The 21,235-nt window shown below is 41.4% G+C and overlaps 1 protein-coding gene across 1 annotated transcript in view; it reads right to left on the bottom strand.

Moving 5' to 3' along the window:
• Nucleotides 1–21,235, bottom strand: part of LOC115099811 (cytosolic carboxypeptidase 6-like) — a 1,627,912-nt gene that overhangs the window by 1,155,512 nt on the left and 451,165 nt on the right. Inside the window, exon 4 of the mRNA XM_029617660.1 lies at nt 14,972–15,066. Coding sequence (XP_029473520.1) covers nt 14,972–15,066 — 95 coding nt within the window. The remainder of the gene's footprint in view (nt 1–14,971; nt 15,067–21,235) is intronic.

Here is a 21,235-nt window from a genome sequence, read left to right as displayed (position 1 = left end):
CAAGCTGTGGAGTTTGTTGTCAGGGGATGTACTCAAGGCATTTGGCATGGCTGGGTATAAAAAGGTTTGGATAGGTTCCTGGAAGAAAAGTCCACAAACATTTATTAGCCAGGTAGACTTGAGGAAAACCAACTTGGCAGTGAGCAATAAAAAAAATGGATCTGCTCTTTGGGATTTATCAAGTACTTCCTAATGATCTGAACTGGCCACTGTCAAAGACAGGACACCAGGCTTGATGGTCACATCCAGCATGACACATCTTATATTCTTATGTTCTTAATGGTGAATTTTCAAAAGGTTGCGTGTATAAAAATGAGCATATACACACGTAACTAGCAGCTACTCATGTATATGCTATTTAATAAACCTCAAGCATACACTCATAAGTAAGGGGTCATGAATAAACTTACTCATATAAATAAGGGGAAGTCCAGGGGCACTCCAGGATGGGGCCAATATTTATGTGTGGAAAATGCTTTTTATAAGAAATTGCATGGAAACTGAGTCGAATGGGTTGACAAATGGTTCCTTTTGTTCAGGACACATTTATAAAGTCCTGATTTTACTCCATTGCATGCATGAGGTAGCTCTGATTTCCATTATTAATTTTTTTTATGTAAAGTGAGACTTCGAATCCATGTATGCACTGGAGTAAAAACCAGGACTGAATCATCCAGTCCTTGAAAAATAGAACCAGTTGGCAACTCTAGTTAGATATTGGCAAAGCTACAGTAGTCACATATTCAACACAACTTCAGCTACAGTGTTTGAAACAAAAATCAAACCTCTCCCCCGCCTCCACAAGAAACTGCAGCTGCAGTTTCCACTTGACTTCTTTCACAGTTCAAGGAGCTTTCTAACTTCCTGAGCCCAAATATTAATTTTGCTATAAATGCTACAACATCACTGTAATTGGTTGCATTAGTCATAAAATGTCAATGCAATGGACTAATGTGACAACAATTATGAACTGTTCCATCTCGGCGCTTCCTTACTGATGAGCTAAAATGTTTTTTCAATTATAGCTTTTACTTTAAGAACTTTGCTGCTCACCTTCTCACCTGCTCTAATAAGGTGGACCGTATCCTCCTATATCCTTAGAAAGCTTCACTAACTCATCTTTGACTGTTACTTGTTCTCAGACCTCTCCAGGGAATAGCTTGCCTGCCCAAGGACATTTCCTTTATTTACAAACATCTCAGCTGTTTTGTTAACTCTTAGTTCTTATTTTTTAAAGAGATCTAGCTGGGGATTTTGATATGCAGAGTGAACAAGCTACAGTTTCTGGCTTAGCGTGAGTATTTCAATTGCACACTTGCTATATGGACACATTTTAACAAAAGCACAAAAGAATTTAGTGCATTGCCCATGAAGGGGGACATTTTCAAAAGTATGAGGACTGTTGCAAAGCTCTAGGACTTTGCACCAATTCGCAAAAGGAAAGCTCTGCCCTTCTGATCGCACCTACCTTTTCCCCAGGGTGAAAGTATGCACATTGTTGATCCCCACATGTACTGTTACCCACAAACAGGGTGGGCAATTTCCAGACAGCATGTTTCTCTATTTAAGCTATCATTTACCCGAGTAAATGGCTTTTGAAAATTGTTCTTTATGTGGCATTTTAGCATGTGTGATAAAAAAAAATTGGCATGCGCTTCAGTGAGTAGACCTTATAATGTCTAATCACAGCTGGTGGTGAACCTTAAATCTTGGGTGCAGCAGGCTCCTCAGACTCACTTTCACATTGAAACTTGCCGTAGGTACAAAGCACGATCGGTCAGTTGAATCTTCTATTTCTGCGGGAAGCATTTTTCTTTGCACATATTCTCCTACCACAATCTAAACATGCCTCCGGAAACATCTCCTCTTAAAGCAATTAAAAGTATGTGCTTTGTTTTACAATGCTCTGATTATTAGCCCCATTAAGGGAGGATAATCTGTAAACAGTTGATTTACGTGAGTAAAATGCTTTCTACCCTTGTAAATCACTTTGAAAACTGACTTTATACTCTGCTATAGAGATGCTATTACATACATATAATGTGTGTGAAACTGTACCATAGTTTAGTTCTAGAGCAATAATTGATTTCTACAATTTGAATTGTTTTAAGTAAACACATTTTGTTTAGCTTAAAGGATGTTTCATGTCACTAAAAAGAGAACTTTTGTAAAAGCTTTGAATTTAATACAATGCAATATTTTCCAAGCATATCTAATAGCTTCCACAACAACACCATTCTTAATGCACAGGGCTAAGGAACCCTCAAACTATGGAAATGTCCCATGTAACAGCAGTTATGATAGATATTTCTCATTACTATACAATACCAGCTGCATCAGAATCAATTACTGTTATGATACACTGCAAACAACAACATAGCACTGAGAAGTTTTCTTTTTTTTTGCAAATCATAAAAACCACACACAGAATCAGTTATATCATCAATCTAGAGCCACAGACACCTTATGAATTGTCCATTATCAGCAAGCTATCAATTTTAAGACCTCATGCAGTCTTATAAACCAACCTCATATTTTGTGGTTACAATAAAAATATATTACAGATGCATTTTTATTGTCTTATCAAAGCTCCAGGCAAAAGTCATCGACACTGATGCTGCATAGTGCTGACTCCTTCAGTTCAATGCTATACCATGCTGTCTTGACAAAGCATGGCACTGAAGATTTTCAGCAACATTCATAATAATGACAGTGCACCTCCATGCATATCAAGGGAAATGTTCAAACAGTCTCTTCTCACTGTGCATAAAAGTATGTGCAAAACCATGCTAAGCGTGCACTTTTGCACGCATTAAGCCCTTCGAAGTTTTAGAAGCCATGAACACGCATAAAACTGTGTTTAATAGAGTAAATTTTCAAAGGGGTTTTGTGCATAAAAAAAAGTGTATTCGCATATAAGTAGCAAGCACTCATGTATGTGCTATTTTATACATATCAAGCGTATGTGCATATTTTCCGTTTAGTACGTACATTCTACTGGAAAAGGTGTGGGCTAGGGGCGTTCCAGTGCAAGGTCCAAAAGTACTCATGACAGTTGCTATTTTGCAAGAAATATACTTGTATTCTTTACCAAACTTATTTGTACACTTTTAAGCCTGCTAATTGACTCTTGCAAGTGAAATCGGACTTGTTTCTTGTTTGCAGTTTTTGGGTGGGTGGTCAGGGTGAACTAGTGGGGTTTCAGTGTGACATGCCAGAGGGTCTAGGTGAACTGGAGATGGACTGGGTGAACTGGCAGAGGTATCAGTGAACCGGTGATTTCATGTATTTTCAAAATGGTATAGGCATAAACTTTATAAAATATCTGCCTCTGCATATAAATTGGGGTTATTATGTGTACATGTAATATTTTTATATGCACTTTAAGATGAATTTTAAAAGCCCGGTGCACACTTCAATTAGGGGATGTGCGAAGAAGTTGGGTTCACGCGCACCAACCATATTTTAAAAAGCACCCAGATTCGCGCAAAAAACCTGCTGCATGCACATCTGAAAAGTTTCCAAAAAGGGGTGGGGTCTGGGTGGGACATGGACATTTAAGGGCCTGGCAAAGAGATGTGCACGTTAATTCATACGTGCTCCGGCGCATACCAAGGTCCTCTTCACGTAACTTTACTTCTGCTGTGGGTGACATGTAAGTTATAAAATAAAAGGATCGAGCCATTTCTGAGGGGTTTATAGGGTCTGCGATAACTGGGGGGAGTGTAGGCTATCAAACCAGGGGGGTTTAGAGGGCCTAGATGTTAACTGGACGAACTGGTGTACAAACTGGTAAACTGGCAATGGCATGTGGCACCGCCCCTTTTAAAGTCCCCAGACTTATAGGGTAGAAGCGGGATTTGCACACCCACTTAAAATTTGGTGCACATGTACGCACAGCCAGGCTATTTTATAACATGCGCGCACGTTATAAAATGGCCGCGTCCCTGGGCGCATCCTAATGCACCCACACCAATGTGTGCTTGTGCGTCAGTATGAAAAAGTTACCTTCTTAAAATATATGTGCATGTTTATAAAATCGGTAGAGAAAGTATGCGTTTTCTTGCACTGGAAATATTTACACGTACTGAAGCATTTACATGAATTTTGAAGCAGAGGTTTGTGGGATTTTATAAACTGGAAAATGCAAGCATAAATCTCAGCATGTCCACTTTTGAAAGTGAGACTCCCTGGGTATGATATTCAACCGTATCCGGTTAAGTAACTGTGGCTGAATATCTGCACACAAATAGCTGCTTAGCAGGTTAAATTAACCAGATAATTAGCATTGCCCTGATCCGCCTACTGCCTACCCACTTTTATGCGGCTAAAAGATAGTCAGATAAGTGAAGTATCCAGTAGGGATGTGAATCGTTTTTGAACGATTAAAATTATTGTCAGATAATTTTAAAATCGTCCAAAATCGTTAGAGTGCAGATACAATACAAATGCCCCCGATTTATCTTCAGGGGCATTTGTATTGTATCGTTAAATAGGGCGCGAGAAAACCGGCACACCAAAAAAACCCTAAAACCCACCCCGAACCTTTAAAAAAAATCCCCCACCCTCCCGAACCCCCCCAAAATGTTTTAAATTACCTGGGGTCCAGTGGGGGGGGTCCCCGACGCGATCTCCCTCTCTCTCTCTGGCCACAGCTGCGTTGAGAAATGGCGCCGGTGGCCCTTTGCCCTTATGTGACAGGGCAAAGGTAGCGCCGGTGCCATTTTGAAGATTGGCAATACGGCCCGCGTGCAGGAGGTCGCTCCCGGACCCCCGCTGGACTTTTGGCAAGTCTTGTGGGGGTCAGGAGGCCCCCCCCAAGCTGGCCAAAAGTCCCTGGGGGTCCAGCGGGAGTCTGGGGGTGATCTCCAGCAGGCGTGACGTCGGGAGCCAGGAAACAAAATGGCCGGCACTACCTTTGCCCTGTCACATGATAAGGGCAAAGGGCCACCGGCACCATTTCTCAACGCAGCCGTGGCCAGAGAGAGAGAGAGGGAGATCGCGTCGGGACCCCCCCACTGAACCCCAGGTAATTTAAATCATTTTGGGGGGGTTCGGGAGGGTGGGGGATTTCTTTTAAAGGTTCGGGGTGGGTTTTAGGGTTTTTTGGGTGTGCCGGTTTTCCCGCCCTCCCCCGATTTACGATTTTTAATGATTTTTTAAAACAAAAAAACCCGATGATAAGATTTCCCTCCCCCCCCAGCCAAAATTGATCGTTAAGACGATCGATCACACGATTCACACCTCTAGTATCCAGCTGTCTATAAGGAGAGGAAATCCTCTGCTCTATCTTACAATAGTACTGAAATATGATGATAACACACAATTGTTGGGATTTCCGACCGCAGACGGCCATGACCTTACCTCCTTACCCTCCTGGTTTGCTTCCTGCAGCGCGGTTTGCTCCGCTCCGCCCTGGGCTGTTTCGGGGCCTCCTCCCGGCATTCTCCTCATGAGGGAGACGCCGTCGGCATCTTCAGGCTGCTTCGCCCCCTAAGCGCGTGCGCACGCACTGGCCCGGGATTTAAAGGGGCCGCGGCAGGAAACCTCAGCCCTGCCCCAAATCCCACGTCATCATCAGAGGCCTATTTAAGGTCCCTTCAGACCTCCTTGCCTTGTCAACAGGTCGACTCATCGAGTGCTAGTTGCTGATCCTGCTTTGTTCCTGATGCCTTTCCAGTGATCCTGCCTTCCTGCCTGTCCCAGCTCCGTTCCTGCTCCCAAGTTCCAGTTCCTGCTTGCTTGATCCTCCGGTTTTGACCTCGGCTTGGCTTCTGGTATCCTTGTCTGCTTCCCGTCCTGATCCTTGGCTTGTTATCTGGCTTTGTCTGTCTTCTGCCTGTCCTGACCTCTAGCCTGCCACTTTGTCTCGCACCTCTGCTGCCTGCCTAGACCCCTGGATCGCCTGACTTCCCCAGTCTTCAGCCTGCTTTGACTTGGACTGTTCTCTGGATTCCTCTTGGCCAGGAGACCACCGCATAAGTCCTGCCAGCACCAGCACCCAAAGGTTCAACCTGCAGGGAACGTGGGCTGGTATAGGTAAAGGTCCTGCCTGGTCTCCTGGTCCTGTACCACCTCCCGGCTATGAGTACCACTGCAGGCCCTCTTCAGTGGATCCTCTTTACACTCTAGCCGGCCCAAGGGTCCACATGCACAACAGCAATAAACTGCATTTAATGTATGTTACATGCACTTTAACTCACAATATTACCTTATCGCAGCTTAGTAAATCTATCTATAAGTCAGGTAGCCTTGCTTTTTTAGCGCATTTGAGGGAGGTGTAGTTATTTTCCCAAGGGAGCATCAGGCCACTAATGCGGGTTCTCCATGGTCCCATGGAAAAGTTAAGGGCCACAGTGCCCAAAACATACCCCCAACCAGAAAAAATAACCCCAGAGTTCTTTGTATACCCCCGCCATACCCTTGCCTGCTACCTTCTAAAAAGGCTCTGACCCCCTGAAATAAATAAAAAGTTAGGCAAATTGCATGGGGACATCCCCTCCCCTTAAACCAAAAAATGGCCCCTCAGCCACAGGACTTCCCTTCTCCAGAGGTCAATCCCTCCCCCTTCCAAAGAAAGTTAAATCCCCAGGGTCTAGAGGTCCCCCACACTCAAACCCCAACCCCACCAAAATTACCCTGGTGGCCTGGGGGGGGGGGGGGGGGCAAACCCCACCTCCACCCCCTAATGTCCCCATATGTCTAAATAAACCTTCAATAGCTAGTGGGGCCCTTAGCTCCGGGCCCAATGATGCAATTTTGAAAAATGGTATAGACATGACCTTGCCTCTATCATGTGACGGGGTAAGGTTACATCAATGTTATTTTGAAAAATGGCATCAATGGGCCAAGAGCTAGGTACGGGGAGGTTAGGGGTGTGGGTGGTTGGTTGGTTGGGTCTGCCTGTCACATCTAGACCACCATGTTAATTTTTGGGGGATTGAGGGAATGGTGGATGGGGTTTGGGGGTTTGAGCGGGGTCCACTAGACCACAGGTATTTAACTTTCTTTGGAAAAGGGGTGGGGGAAGAGATGGGCCTTATGGGAGGGATTCTTGTGGCTAAGGGGCCATATTTTTTGTTTATTAAGGAGAGGGATGGGAAAGGGAGAGGGCTATTGCCATGTGATTGGCCTCATTATTTTTTAAATTTATTTTGGAGGGCCAGAGCCACCTCAGAAGAAGGCAAGATGGTAGGTGGGGTCTACAATGACCCTCGCAGACATTTTTTGCTGGTTTGGAGGGGTGAGTAATGTCAGTCCCAGATGGGATGGACCACCATCACTCAAGAAGGCCCTATATCATGGCATGATTCTTGTGAGTTTGTGGTGTGATAAATCACATTAAAGGACTGCAGTAATAGTTTGTCAGGGGAGGGATGAAATATCAAAGAAACAACCCCCCATGAAATTAGGCCCCTCCCTTCTTAAACCAGATAAGTAGCACTTCTAAGACTTATTCTAAGACTTATCCGGATAAAATGAAACTTATCCAGTTAACCTGAATATCTATTCACATGACGTTTTTAAAATAGGTATGAATGTTGCAAGGAAGAACTACATGTGTTTTATAACCCATGCATGCATGATACACATGGATTATAAAATAATGGGATATATCTGCATGCGGCCATATACATACATATATGGGCGTACTCGCAGGTGATTCAAAGTTAGCCTCCCTGTCTTTGTACATGTTTTCAATCTTTTTTTTTTTTTTTTTTATAAGTTTACAAAAAAAAATACACAAGAATCCTCTCATACTGAAACAAGGAACATATCATGTTAAGAAAAATATAAGAAGTAGCAATCAAATACATATATTGATTAACATGTACTCCATTTACAGGAAATAAGGGGGAGGCAAGTATAATAAGCGGTTACAATGTAAATGGAAAAAGAAAAAAAATCAGAAACTCAGGAATACTTCACCACATAATTATAGCACCTAATCCAATAGGAATTTATCAGGAATGTGATTCGAGAAATACTCATAATTATGTAGGTTCAAAGAAATCATATTTAATGCCAGAAAAAAAAAACAACAAGCATTTACATGGATATCTCAACAATAATTTAGCTCCTTGTGACACAACTTCCATTCTCATTTCAAGAAATTTTTTTCTACGTAATTGGGTGACCCTTGCTAGGTCTGGGTAGATCCATACTTTCTAGCCATGAAACATTAAGGAAAGTTTGCAAAGAAAAAATCTTAGTACAGTATTTTTATCAGATACAAAAGTAAATGAAACCAGTAAGGTAGCTCTCTGTTTCAATTCAATATCAATGGAAAGTTCTAAAATATCTGATAAATTTAAAGTAGATTCCATTTGTTGGGCTTCAGACTTTCTCTGATCACGCTCATTCAAAGGTAGGTAATAAATTCTTGAAATCACAGGTAAAAAGTCTGAAGAAAATCTCCAAAATTTGGGTTAAATATGACAAACATTTCAAGAAGTGTTATCTGTATAACATATGGGAAGTTAAGAACCCATAGATTTAATGCTTTCAAAGCATTTTCCATATTTTCAAGCTTTTTTGCATGAACTAGCTCTGAGTGTACCAGACCATGTTCTATGTTCTCTGCAGCGTTTAAATGAGTATTCATCTTTCTCACCAAAGTTCTTAACTATATTGTCAGTAGATAATATTCGTTGATTAGTGTCTTGAGTTATGTTTGTTAATGTAGTTATCGCCGACTCCAAAGATACTAATGCAGACCATAAAGAGTCCAATGTAATCATGGTAGGTTTTGTCAGGGGAGTTCTAAAAATTAGATGTACCTTCAAATCAAAATTTCCTGCTCCTAAGGAAGAAACAGCACCTTCCCCAATTCCAGAGGCACCAGCCATGTCGGCCAACCCTGAGGTCTGGCCAGGACTCTCAGGGTTGGCCGACACCACCCCTTCCTCTTGCTAGGGCCTCTTGCCCAAGATCTTCTGCTGACATTTCCCTGGCGCCCTGGTCCAGCTGTTAAAGGTAGGAGGCCTGCCCAGATGACAAATTGGCAAATGGAGGGGTAGGTAGAATAGGTGCACTGGGATTCAGAGATGTTCCTTCGGCCAGCAATGCCAACTCCCGCTCTGAATAGGCATTTGCAGCGGCCGTCTCTCCCAGCGGTGTTATCGATGGAGCCGCAAAAAATCTTTCAATCCGTGGCTGATGGTAATCTTGTAGAGGAGAAGAGACAATATTGTCTCTAATCTTCATCTTCCTTTTGGTATGAGGCATGATAAAAGGCAATAACTTCCAAGAAAAAGGGTAGAACGGAGAGCTAGCTTTTCAAAGTGTTTCCCAGGTGGCAGCCATCTTGTCTCCCCACATGTTTTCAATCTTAAAGGAAATGACTTTCAAGAGGCATTGTCTTACAGTCCAAAAATATATTCACATGTTAAAATCCAGAATTGTGCACACCTCTGGGGCCTTACAGATTTATACTTTGAAACGTGGCACATACTTTGAAACCTGGCAAATAATGCTGAATGTGACCTTCATTTACTTTGTTGATGCTAACTATCTAGCTCCAAGAATTGGTGCTGTGAGTTATCATCCAACGGTCCAACTGACTCCCTCACAAGCTTTCTGCTTCGGATATATTTAAAAAAGGTTTTATTGTGAGTTCTTGCCTCTACAGCCAACTTCTTTTCAAATTCTCTCTTAGCCTGTCTTATCAATGTCTTACATTTAACTTGCCAACGCTTATGCATTATCCTATTTTCTTCTCTTGGATCCTTCTTCCAATTTTTGAATGAAGATCTTTTGGCTAAAATAGCTTCTTTTACCTCCCCTTTTAACCACGCTAGTAATCATTTTGCCTTCTTTCCACCTTTTTTAATGTGTGGAATACATCTGGACTGTGCTTCTAGAATGGTATTTTTTAACAATGACCACGCCTCTTGCACACTTTTTACCTTTGTAACTGCTCCTTTCAGTTTTTTTCTAACAATTTTTCTCATTTTATCAAAGTTTCCCTTTTGAAAGTTTAGCATGAGAGCTGTGGATTTGCTTACTGTCCCCCCTTCCAGTCATTAATTCAAATTTGATCATATTATGATCACTATTGCCAAGCGGCCCCACCACCATTACCTCTCCCACCAAATCCTGTCCTCCACTGAGAATTAGATCTAAAATTGCTCCCTCTCTTGTCAGTTCCTGGACCAATTGCTCTATAAAAATGTCATTTATTCCATCCAGGAACTTTATATCTCTAGCATGTACCGATGATACATTTACCCAGTCAATATTGGGGTAATTGATGTCTCCCATTATTACCGCACTACCAATTTGGTTAGCTTCCCTAATTTCTCTTAGCATTTCACTATCAATCTCACCATCTTGACCAGGTGGACGGTAGTACACTCCTATCACTATAGTCTTCCCCCAACACACAAGGGATTTCTACCCAAAAAGATTCAATTGTGCATTTAGTCTCATGCAGGGTGTTTATTCTGTTGGCCTCTATGCCATCCCGGACATAAAGCGCCACACCGCCTCCTGGGTACTCCTTTCTGTCATTGCGAAATAATTTGTACCCCGGTATAGCACTGTCCCATTGGTTGTCCTCCTTCCATCATGTCTCTGAGATGCTAATTAAGTCTATGTCATCATTCACTGCTATACATTCTAATTCTCCCATCTTACTTCTTAGACTTCTGGCATTAGCATACAAACATTTCAAAGTTTGTTGTTTGTTTGTATTTTCATTCTGCTTTTTAATTGATAGGGATAAGTTAGAATTTTCTAGCTCAGCTGAGTTTTTAGTTACAGGCACTTGGACTACTTTTCTAATTATTGGAACCTCACTGTCGGGATGCCCTAATTCTAATGCATCATTAGTATCCTTTGAAGATACCTCTCTCCGAAACATGCGCTGCTGAGCGACTGTCAGCTTTCCCTTTTGTTCTAGTTTAAAAGCTGCTCTATCTCCTTTTTAAAAGTTAGTGCCAGCAGTCTGGTTCCATCCTGGTTAAGGTGGAGCCCATAAAAGAACTCCTTTTTTTTTTTTTTTTTAAGTCTGTTTGGAAAGTAGATCAGGTTGTTTTAGCCCTCTCTCAGATTGTGATTATTTATTGGTCAAGGTTGTGGGGAGGGAAAAGTTGGGGTTGTTGGTAGTTTATCCCCTTCCCACTCCCCGGATTTGGAATAAGTAGGGTAGATGATTTGGTGGAGTTTATAAGGGAAGTAGCAGTAAGTTTCTTCAATCTGATTGTAGTAGGAGAGTTCAACCTTTATGTTATCCATCTAAATGACAAATGTTTCCATATTCAGCAATTTATCTCGCTAAATTATAGCCAGACCCTTATCCCGTTGAATATAGAAGAAGAGTTATTCAGCTAACTTTAGCTGGATAACTTGTCCATTACCCAGCTTATTGAATATTGGCCTCAAAGTATATAACATAGCCACTTTGGTTATACTAGTTTCAGCGGAGCCATCTTATCAATAAGTTAAAATAAGTTATTTTAACTTTTATGACATCCTTTCTTATATGACAGTCTTGACTTCTGACATTCCTAACTTATATGACAGTCATATTCTTAACCTATATGACATTTTTTATTTAATCAATTTGTATTTAATCATTGCTTGATCCCTTACTTTTTGTATATTCTTCAGTTCTAATTCTGCAATACACCCTAGTTGACTTGCCCCTTATATGTTATTCTCTCCCTAACTTGTTCAATGTGATAAAGATTGTTCATTGTTCTCTGTAAAGCTAGTTAGCTGCATTTTTTGTTCATTGTGAACCGATGAGATGTTCCCAATGTTCACCGGTATATAAAAGCTTCTAATAAATAAATAAATAAATAAACAAAATCAATTACTTTCAATGATGTATCATGGCAATATGTTAAAAGGAAAGATACACCAGTCTGAGGTAAATTCGTCAGAGTAGGACATCACTGATCAAGCAATTGGGTACAATCAATAGGCTCCCACTTAGCAGAAGACTGACTAGGGTGGCAAGAATCTAATATCTTCCCCAGAAGGCTAATTTTTATGCTGATTGAGGAGTCATCTGACCACTGAATCTAATTACCAGATAACTCGATCACCATTATGTTGAAAATTATTACTCAAGAAAACAAGGTCAAGTTGTGTCCGCAGTTGTGTATAGGTAGATGTATCATTCATGTCAGAACAAGGGCAGCCATTGCAATCAAGAAATTGACACAGGCTCTAGACACAGGTCTTTTGTCCACATGCAAATTAAAATCTCCTATCAAAATCAAGCTATCAGTATTAACCCAAAATGCTCCTAAAGCTTCAAGGAATGGAAAAAATTAGATTCAAGTAGTCTAGGTGGATTATAACAAACAAATCCCCCAGGTAGAGGTAGCTAATAAAAGCATTTCATAGCACTGATTCTCAGTAAACTTACTTCAATAGTAAAGGTTTCTTGAATGCAATTAGCAACTATCTGCCATGTTTAAAAGATAATATTGTGTTACCATTTGATACAAAGGTGGACAAAGCTGATTCACTGACATATTATCCATTTCAAGCAACCAAGTTTCTATGATGCACAGTACTATCACCTCCTTATGATCTGGAAGATTTCTTCTTAATCAATATATGTCAAAATGTTAAATAAAAAGTAAAAAAAAATAATTCTGATAAATGACTTCTCTTTGATCAGCTCTTGCCTGCTCTTCCCCATTAAGCCATAATTATCCATAGGATCATAATTTTGTTCTTAACACTAGCTTCTACCAATTTACTTGGCACTGATGTCAGGCTCACTGGTTTGTAGTTACTTGGTCATCTCTGGAGTCCTTGAAAACCAGGGGTGGATTCCCGATGAGGACCGGCCCAGGGATTCACCACCCAGGCCGACCCAGGAGATACCACGTGGTCTGTCGAGCGAGGCTCTGTCACAGCCACGCTCGGCAGACCACGGGACTAGAGCAAACGGCCCACCGAGGGATACCCAATCCCCAGATAGGCCAATCCGCCCCTGTTGAAAACTGACATTACATTAGCTACCCTTAAGATAAAAGAAGCACAGATGAATCTAGAGTTGAGCAGTAAGTGGGAAAAGATATTTCTGTACTGCATACAGACATTCTTCTTTTCTAGAACAGAAATACTTCCACTTTTAAGACATTCATAAAGTTAGGTAGAGACAAAAGTTGCAAAGATTGGCATGAAAATAGGATAGAAAGGTAAAGATCAGAGAGAGAATCAAAAGTGATCTACAAACAAATAACATAAGAAAAAGAGTAGCTGAGTTTAAAGTTGAAAATGAAATGGCAGAAGGGAATGATTAGACTGAAATAAGCAAGCAGCTGAGAACAGAGTCATAAAGGACAACACAGAGAAAAGGCCTTGGTGATGAGGAGAGAATAATGACAGAAAATTGAACTGAGCAGGGGAGAAGTCCTAATTCACAAGTAAAAAGATGAAGGCAATTCATGGTAAAAAAGTAGAGTCAGTGATGCCAAAAACAAAACTAAGCATAAGGAGGAATCTTATGAGTAAGATAAAGCAAAAAGTTATTAATCGCCAATCTAAAAAAACCCCAGATGATTAACTACGAGCAGAGTGAAGAAACTATTGTACAAAATATAAACCCACAGGTGATAAAGGACCACTTTCTGAAAGACTTTCTGCTGACAAATCAGTTGCAAATGAGATGAGAACTGCTACTTTGAGAAGGGTGATTGCTGCAGAATTGATGGGCTCAGTCAAGTCATTAGAGATATAGTGGTGATTGTCACAATTGAGGAGATATTTTTAAAAGCACAAATGACATCCATTCACTTTAAAAAGAAGTACCTTTTCTATCTGTACTATTTCTGTCCTTGTTCCCTACCTATGGAATCTACTTCCCACTGATATCCAGAATTCACTTTCTTTGTCTACTTTCAAATGCAAATAAAAATCCCATTTTTGCAAGCTTTCAACTAATCAAATATATAAAATTAGGGATCAATAAGCAATAATAAGGTTATAATTACATATTGGACTAACTTAATATATTTTTGTATTGACCTGATGAAGAGGGTCTCAAAAGCTAGTCAAAAATATATTAAATGAATCCAACACCAAAAAACAAGTCTTATTAGATTAAATGCAAAACTTCAATCCCCAAAAATATAGCATTCAAATTATCACATTTTTCTTCTCACAAATTTGCCACATAATTTCCACAGATTTTTGAAAAAATCTGTCATAGAATTTGCTAATGCTTGCTGCAGAATCTTGAAAAATCTGCTATAGGAAACTGGGGGCTCTACTTGTAAGTACAGAATAGCATAGTATAATCACATAAACAATCAAAAAGGATTTATGCTGATTCTGAATATCATCACACTTTGAGGATAATTTTCAAAGCCATTTCCACTGATAAAACACTACTTTTGGCCTGCCCAATATGTGAAAACGTATGTTCAATTCATATTGCTTTTATGTTATGTAAGTTTACCTGCAGTGGGCAGGGAGGCGAAGTGAGGAAATAGATTGCATTTATAAGCATCCTTTTGCATTTTCAATAGTGAGTACATCATTTTTCCTGAAAAGCTCTGTGCCCAAATTAGCAAGGGTAATTATATACAGGTACCACCTTAATATATATTGAGAGACACAAGACCTTTGGCCTCCTTCCTTATGCCTTTGATTATCTGAGAAGTACACTATCTCACTACAACATATACCTTAAAGTGTCTTATTGAAAGTACAGCACTATTATTATTTTTTAAAGTTGCTGCAACCCATGCAAAATGGTAGTCTAGTTACAGCAAGGATTTTTCCTACCATTTCATTATGAAAGCTAGTATATAGAATTCAGTATTAGTACATAACAAATTTAGCATACATATCAATGCAGCCAATAGAGCACATTATTGGTAAAGCACATTTTTGGTACCCCACAGTACATAATATATCAAGGACAATATCTTTTCAGCCATGTCATATTCAACTCTGTTACGTCTAACAAGACAATTAAAATGGTGTACAGCTTGTAACTCACCATTTTGGTCTGCTAGTGGATTTTACCATAGGAGCCATGCCATCTCTATACAAGCTTTTGGTTTTGCTGAAGTTGACAATGTTGAAAATTACTCTCTGAAAAATACAGAAGAAAATCCTTCATAAATATTAATACATTTTGGATTCACATTGCTATTTAATGAATTGCTCACATGGACTTCAATTACACTAACCCCAGAAGTGAAGATATGATGCATAAAAAAATGCAATAATGCATTGACATGCATTTAGCGCCCAATGCTCAATGCACGTTAAAAACAAGCTATCGCACGATTATCAGCAACACATATTTCCACATTACTGATTTTGAGTGAAAACTCAGGTGCAAAGCACACCCAAATGAATAAACTGTGTTGTATGCAAATACAGGCAAAGCAGTTCATTAACCAGAAAGACTTTGTAAAACCCATTTTTTTATCGATGGGCATAAGCAGCATGGGATCTAGTAGATCTACCTACTGTTTGGGATCCTGCCAGAAATATGCATTCTTGCAGACATCACCACTGCTCGTAATGACCATGCGTTCCCAGCTCTGGGAATAACTCCCACCAAGGTTCTCAAATTCTCAAACTGAAAGTACCTGGATGGTTTCTCTTTGGAAAGTCACTAAAGGTACACAGGAATATAAGTACCACCGTACTTTGCCCCTGCTATTTCTGCTGATGGAGTTAGGTGGGGGGAACTGTGTCCATATATTAGAATATTGACATCTACATCTCCCCCAACCAAGTTACACCCCTAGTAGCACCTACATTTAGAGTTAAACGATTTTGTCACTCTATGCAGTGATTTTCAAACAACGGCTTTGTCACTTACTTCATGATTAGGCAGCTACAGTTCCTTTAAAGATTGCCCTCCTAAGGTTTAATTTATTAATGATTTCTAGTTTGTAAGCTCCAAGGAGTAGGGACTGTCTCTTATCTGTAAGGGAGACCCAGAATTTACCCCTTACTTATTCAGCAAACCCTGCCAATGAGTGATGTCAGAGTACAGTAGGAGTATTTGGAAAGTTTTGGCACTCCCCAGTGAGACATGTCATAGGTTTGACAAAAATCCTATGCCCACACAAATACAGGGGAGTTGGGGGGTCTCTCCATTCAAGGGGAGGGCAGACAGGCTTGGGGTAGTTTTACTGATGAAAAGGTACTGGTAAGAGTCTGTCCCTCCTACAGGAGATGTCATGGATCGGGTGACTCTCTCAACTGAAAGATGCTGGAAGGAGTAGCTGTTCCTGAGAGAACTCCAGCAGTGAGAAAAAGTCTCTTGGGGTTCTTAGAGAGGTTTCTTGAAGACGGTGAATATAATGATACAGGCAGGTTTTTAAATACTGTAAAAGTATAAATTATGCACAAGAATCAAATCTTTTCTGATGGAAAGTAAGCTCTGGAACCAGGGGTCATGATTTGGAACTCCAAGGGCGTAGACACAGGAACAACGTCCAGAAATATTTCTCTGTGGAAGGGTGGGCAATGCATAAAATATGCTCCTGAAAGAGGTGGTGAATTCAAAAGGGCATGTGATAAACACAGAGGATCCCTAATGGCTAGAGGATGGAAATAAAGGAAAGGGGAACCCTTTGTTAACTTTCGGTGTAACATTTCTGAATGCGGATAACTTGCATGGAGCAGTAGTTACAATCCTTAACAGAAGGCATAGAGGTGACCTACCCAGAGTGGCAGGCTGGATGGGCATTTGGTTCTTTATCTGTCATCATATGCCATGTTACTATGTAACAGGTAATGTTAGGGAAGAAAGGTGCAAGTCCTTACTCCTCATCTGTCCAAACAGAATGTTTCGGAGGTTTGGAGAAAAGAGGAATTTGCCTTTGGGGGAGTTTAGAAACAAAACTACCCAAAGGAGGGCAGCCCTGAAGAGTTGCTGATTGACAAAAGGGAATCAGCCAGAGGCTCATCTGATGTTTGAGACGTAAGGGGGGGGGGGGGGGGGGGCCAGAAGCTGCATCCAGAGACGAGAGAGGAGGATTTCCCCCCTCCCCCCCAGGCAGTCTGTCTTAATGTGAAAGAACTGAGTTTATTGTTTTCTTACTGTTGGACTTTGTTTCCTAAACTGTTTGGTGGCCTAAACTTTGGTCTGCAGCTGTTAAGTTTCTTTTCCTGCCATCAGAGACCAAATAACAAACTTTGTTTTTGAACAGCTTTTGGCGTGGGATGGGACTGATGTCCAAAAGTGAGAAACCCTAATGGCCCTTTCTGCCCAAGTGGCATGGACCCTGCTCTGGCCCGTGGCCCGCCCAGTGAGCGCCTGTGCCCAGTGGGAGCTGGGCACTGTCTCCCTCTCTGTAAAGGGCTGCATATGCTCGGCAGTGCTAGGTAAAAGATCATAACAAGAATAATAACTTCAGCCAATGCCAGCTACGTCAGGCCAAAAAAGCGTTTACAGTCTGGCAGTGATGCAAGAAAGAGAAAAGAACCAAATTAAACAAATATCTACAGGCAGAAATGAAGGAGAAGAGAAGGGCAATAGGACACGCAACTTGTTTGAAATAAATAGTCATGAATAATGGTATACAAGCAAACTGGTTAAAAGGGATATTAACTGGAAATTTTGCAATTAAGCTCATGAATAATCTAACAAGGATAATTAGGATGAATAATATAACAAGGATAAAAGGTAATCACCTCCAGCTTACCCCAAACATAAGAACATCTAGGTACCATGAATTTCATAAACAGACTTGCTCAGCTAGTAAATTCCAATTAGAAGTTTCATTACATCCCTTTCTGCATATCACACAAAGAACATTTAACACATTTATCGGAAGACTGATAAATTAAAATTATAGCCAGTAATAGTACTCCCAATTGAGTTACTCACTGTTGTATTTAGACCATTCGGTGTGCATGCTTGTGTGTTTTGGCACTAATCTGTAAACAGCTGAAAAAAGGTACGATAGCAATACTAAATTGCTAAGAAAAGTTCATAAATTGATTATCACTGATAATAAAAACTTGATAGTGTTAACACATAGTATGTCAGGTATTTGCTGAATTTAAGGTGAATTTTAAAAGCCCATCTCACAGGAATCTTGGGAGATGTGTGCTCAAGTTGGGCTTGTGTGTGCCCAATGAATTTAAAAGCCACCGAGATGCACACAGATCTCCCGCTGCACACACATCTCACTTGATTTCAAAAAGGGACGTGGTGTTGACGTGATCTTAGCAAGGAGAGGGCTTTTCAGGGCATGGCCAAGAGATGTGCACGTAAATACTTACACGTACCCCAGCGCATACGTAGGTCCACTGTCATGTAACTTTACTTCTGCTATGGAGAAAGTGTAACTTCAAAAATAAATTAACTATTTCTGCCAGGTTTAAAGGGTCTGGTGTAAATGGGGGGATTGCAGGCTATCAAACCAGGGGGGGTTTGAAGGACCTACAATAGACTGGGCAAATTGGTGGACAAACTGGTGAAACTGGTCATGGAATGTACGAACACCCATTTTAAAATACCTAAATTATGTGGTTGTTATGATTTTGTCTGCTGCACAGCCTCATCATACCCTGATTCAGACTACTATGATACTCCATACCTGTAGAGACCTCCAGTGAGCTCTGCCAGAGTTATCCAAGCCCTCTCCTCAATGGATTCCTCAATGGGTACTTGCCAGGTTCTTGTGGCCTGGTTTGGCCTCTGTTGGAAACAGGGTGCTGGGCTTGATGAACCCTTGGTCTGACCCAGCATAGCAATTTCTTAAGTTCTTATGTTACTGAATCAGCCTGTCTTGCAGCCTCTGCTCCAATAGGAGTCCTCATCGAGCTGAGCTTCCAGCCTTGCCAAGCTCCTCCTCAGTGCCTAAACCATACCCAAGTTCCAGCCCTATGTAACCCAGCCTCGTTAGTATAACCATGCCTTCTCATGCAATCATCCTTGGCTCTTTGACATGGCTACTGTTCCTAGCCTTGCCTTATGGCCTACGGACTCTTCTTGCTCCATGCCTTGCCTTGAGGTCTTCAGACCTGCTCTGTCTTGTATCCTTGAGGCCTTCGGGCCTGTTCTGGCTTGTGCCCTGCCTTGTGGCCAATCTAGGCCTTCCTACAGCGTAGTGGCCTATGGGCCTCAAGTCTTGTTGCCTTCTTTTGTGTTCTCTGGTACCCTTATCTGCCTTGTCTATGTCTTGCCCTTGTCTGCCTAGTTTAGTCCTTGTCCAATCCTGTCTTTGTCTGTCTGGTCTTGTCCTACCCTGCCTTGTCTCCAGCCTGTACCAAGCCTTGCCTCATCCAAGCCTTGCTCTTGCCTACCATGACTTATCCAGCTAGACTCACCATAATGTATAGCCATTACAAGGACATACTGGCCCCCAGAATTCAAGAGCTCAACCTATGGGAGAGGGAGCTGGCTGGGCATAAGAACTAGGGATGTGAATCGTTGTTTGAAGAGTTTAAAAAAATCGTCCGATATTTTTTAAATCGTCAAAAATCAGTACAGTGCGTGATACAATAGAAATTTTCACGATTTATCGTGAAAAATCGTTACTCCCGTTAGTGTCCACTAATGGGAGTTATTTGGGGGGAGGGCGGGAAAAACGGCACACCAAAACAACCCCTAAACCCACCCCGACCCTATAAAACTAATCCCTTACCTTCCCGAACCCCCCCAAAACGTTTTACGAGTACCTGGTGGTCCAGTGGGGGCACAGGGACCGATCTCCCGCTCTTGGGCCATCGGCGCCATTTTGGCTGCCACTCAAAAATGGCGCCGATGGCCCGATTAAAAAAAACCCCACCCACCCTCCCAATCTCCCCAAAACATTTTTAAATTACCTGGTGCTCTAGTGGTGGTCCCGGGAGCGATCTCCCGTTCTCGGGTCGTTGGCTGCCAATCATAAAGATGGCGTCGATGGCCCTTTGCCCTTACCATGTGACAGGATATCCGTGCCATTGGCCGGCCCCTGTCACATGGTAGGAGCACTGGCTGGCCGGCGCCATCTTTAAAGATGGCCGCCGCCATCGTAAAGCGATCAGATTTTTTTCTCCCTCCAGCCGAACCCGATCGATAAGACGACAGGGCACACGATTCACACCTCTAATAAGAACAGCCCTTGTCTTGCCCAGTATACTGCCTTGTCATCCTGAACAGTTCTAGAGCAATGTACCCAGAGTCCAGAGAGCCTATCAGAATGAGCCTATCAGAATGAGCTTATCAGAATGAGAAGGCCAACCGTCTTCCACTGGAGTAGGTAAAGGGTTCCCTAGTTTTGCTGGTGAATCCCAAACAGATTTATCTGCTACCCCCAAGAATAATTATGTTCCTGCTTTAATACTACAGGACCCTTAGAAAAAAAAATGTTCTGCCTTATTTGCTTAGTTCAGGGTCCTTTCATGATCTTTCAGCGCTTTCAAAGTCCTGCTTGTAATTCTGAAAGCTGGAGGTGTAAAACGTGTAGTTCTAAGCCTTCAGAAACATGGTTTTCTCAAATGCAGTTGAAGAGCATGCAAATAGCGCAAATTCATGCTAGTGCTATTTTATAAACCTCGCACATACACGCACAAGTAATGGTGCGTGAATAAATTTGCTTGTGTAAAAAAGAGGTGGGTTAGAGGCAGGTCAAGGGCGTCCCAAGGTGGGGGGGCCAACATTTCTGCACCTAAATTGCTATTTTATAACTTGCAAGCACAACATGCATATGGCTGTTACTTGCACATATTTACTTCTGCTATTTTAATTGTATTTTAATTGTAACACATTTGCGTTACAATGTGAACCGATGTGATATCCCTGATGAATGTCGGTCTATAAAAATTTTAAATAAATAAATAAATAAATAAATATTTATCAGTGCAAGTCAGAATAAAACTCTTTATAGCCAAATACTGACTGGGTGAAAGGTCAGGGTAAACTGGGGAAAGTGCAGGCTGAATAACCAAAGGGATCTTGTTGACCTAGAGATCGGTTGGGCAAACTGGGGGACTAATTGATAAAACTGGTCATTTCCTTCATGAGCCCATATTGCAAGATGTGCCAACTTGGGCATGTAAAAGCCTTGCAAACGGGCAAAGGAGGGGGAGCTGGCAGACAACATGCAGGGATTTCATTTTGAAATCCACACATGTGGTTTAGGGCATCAGCTTTGCACCTGCTCTAAATCAGGTGCAAAATCTGTGGGTACAGAATTGCCTGCAGTATTGACCAGCCCTGAATTTTATTTACCGTATATACTTATTTATTTAGAAATTATTCTATGCCACCCTCTGGATCAAAAAATCATTCAAAGCAGTATATAAT

Source organism: Rhinatrema bivittatum, chromosome 10 (genome assembly GCF_901001135.1).
Source record: "Rhinatrema bivittatum chromosome 10, aRhiBiv1.1, whole genome shotgun sequence".
Classification (NCBI taxonomy): Eukaryota; Metazoa; Chordata; class Amphibia; order Gymnophiona; family Rhinatrematidae; genus Rhinatrema; species Rhinatrema bivittatum.
Note: the sequence above shows the minus strand (reverse complement) of the source record. Positions and strands in the feature narration are given on the sequence as shown.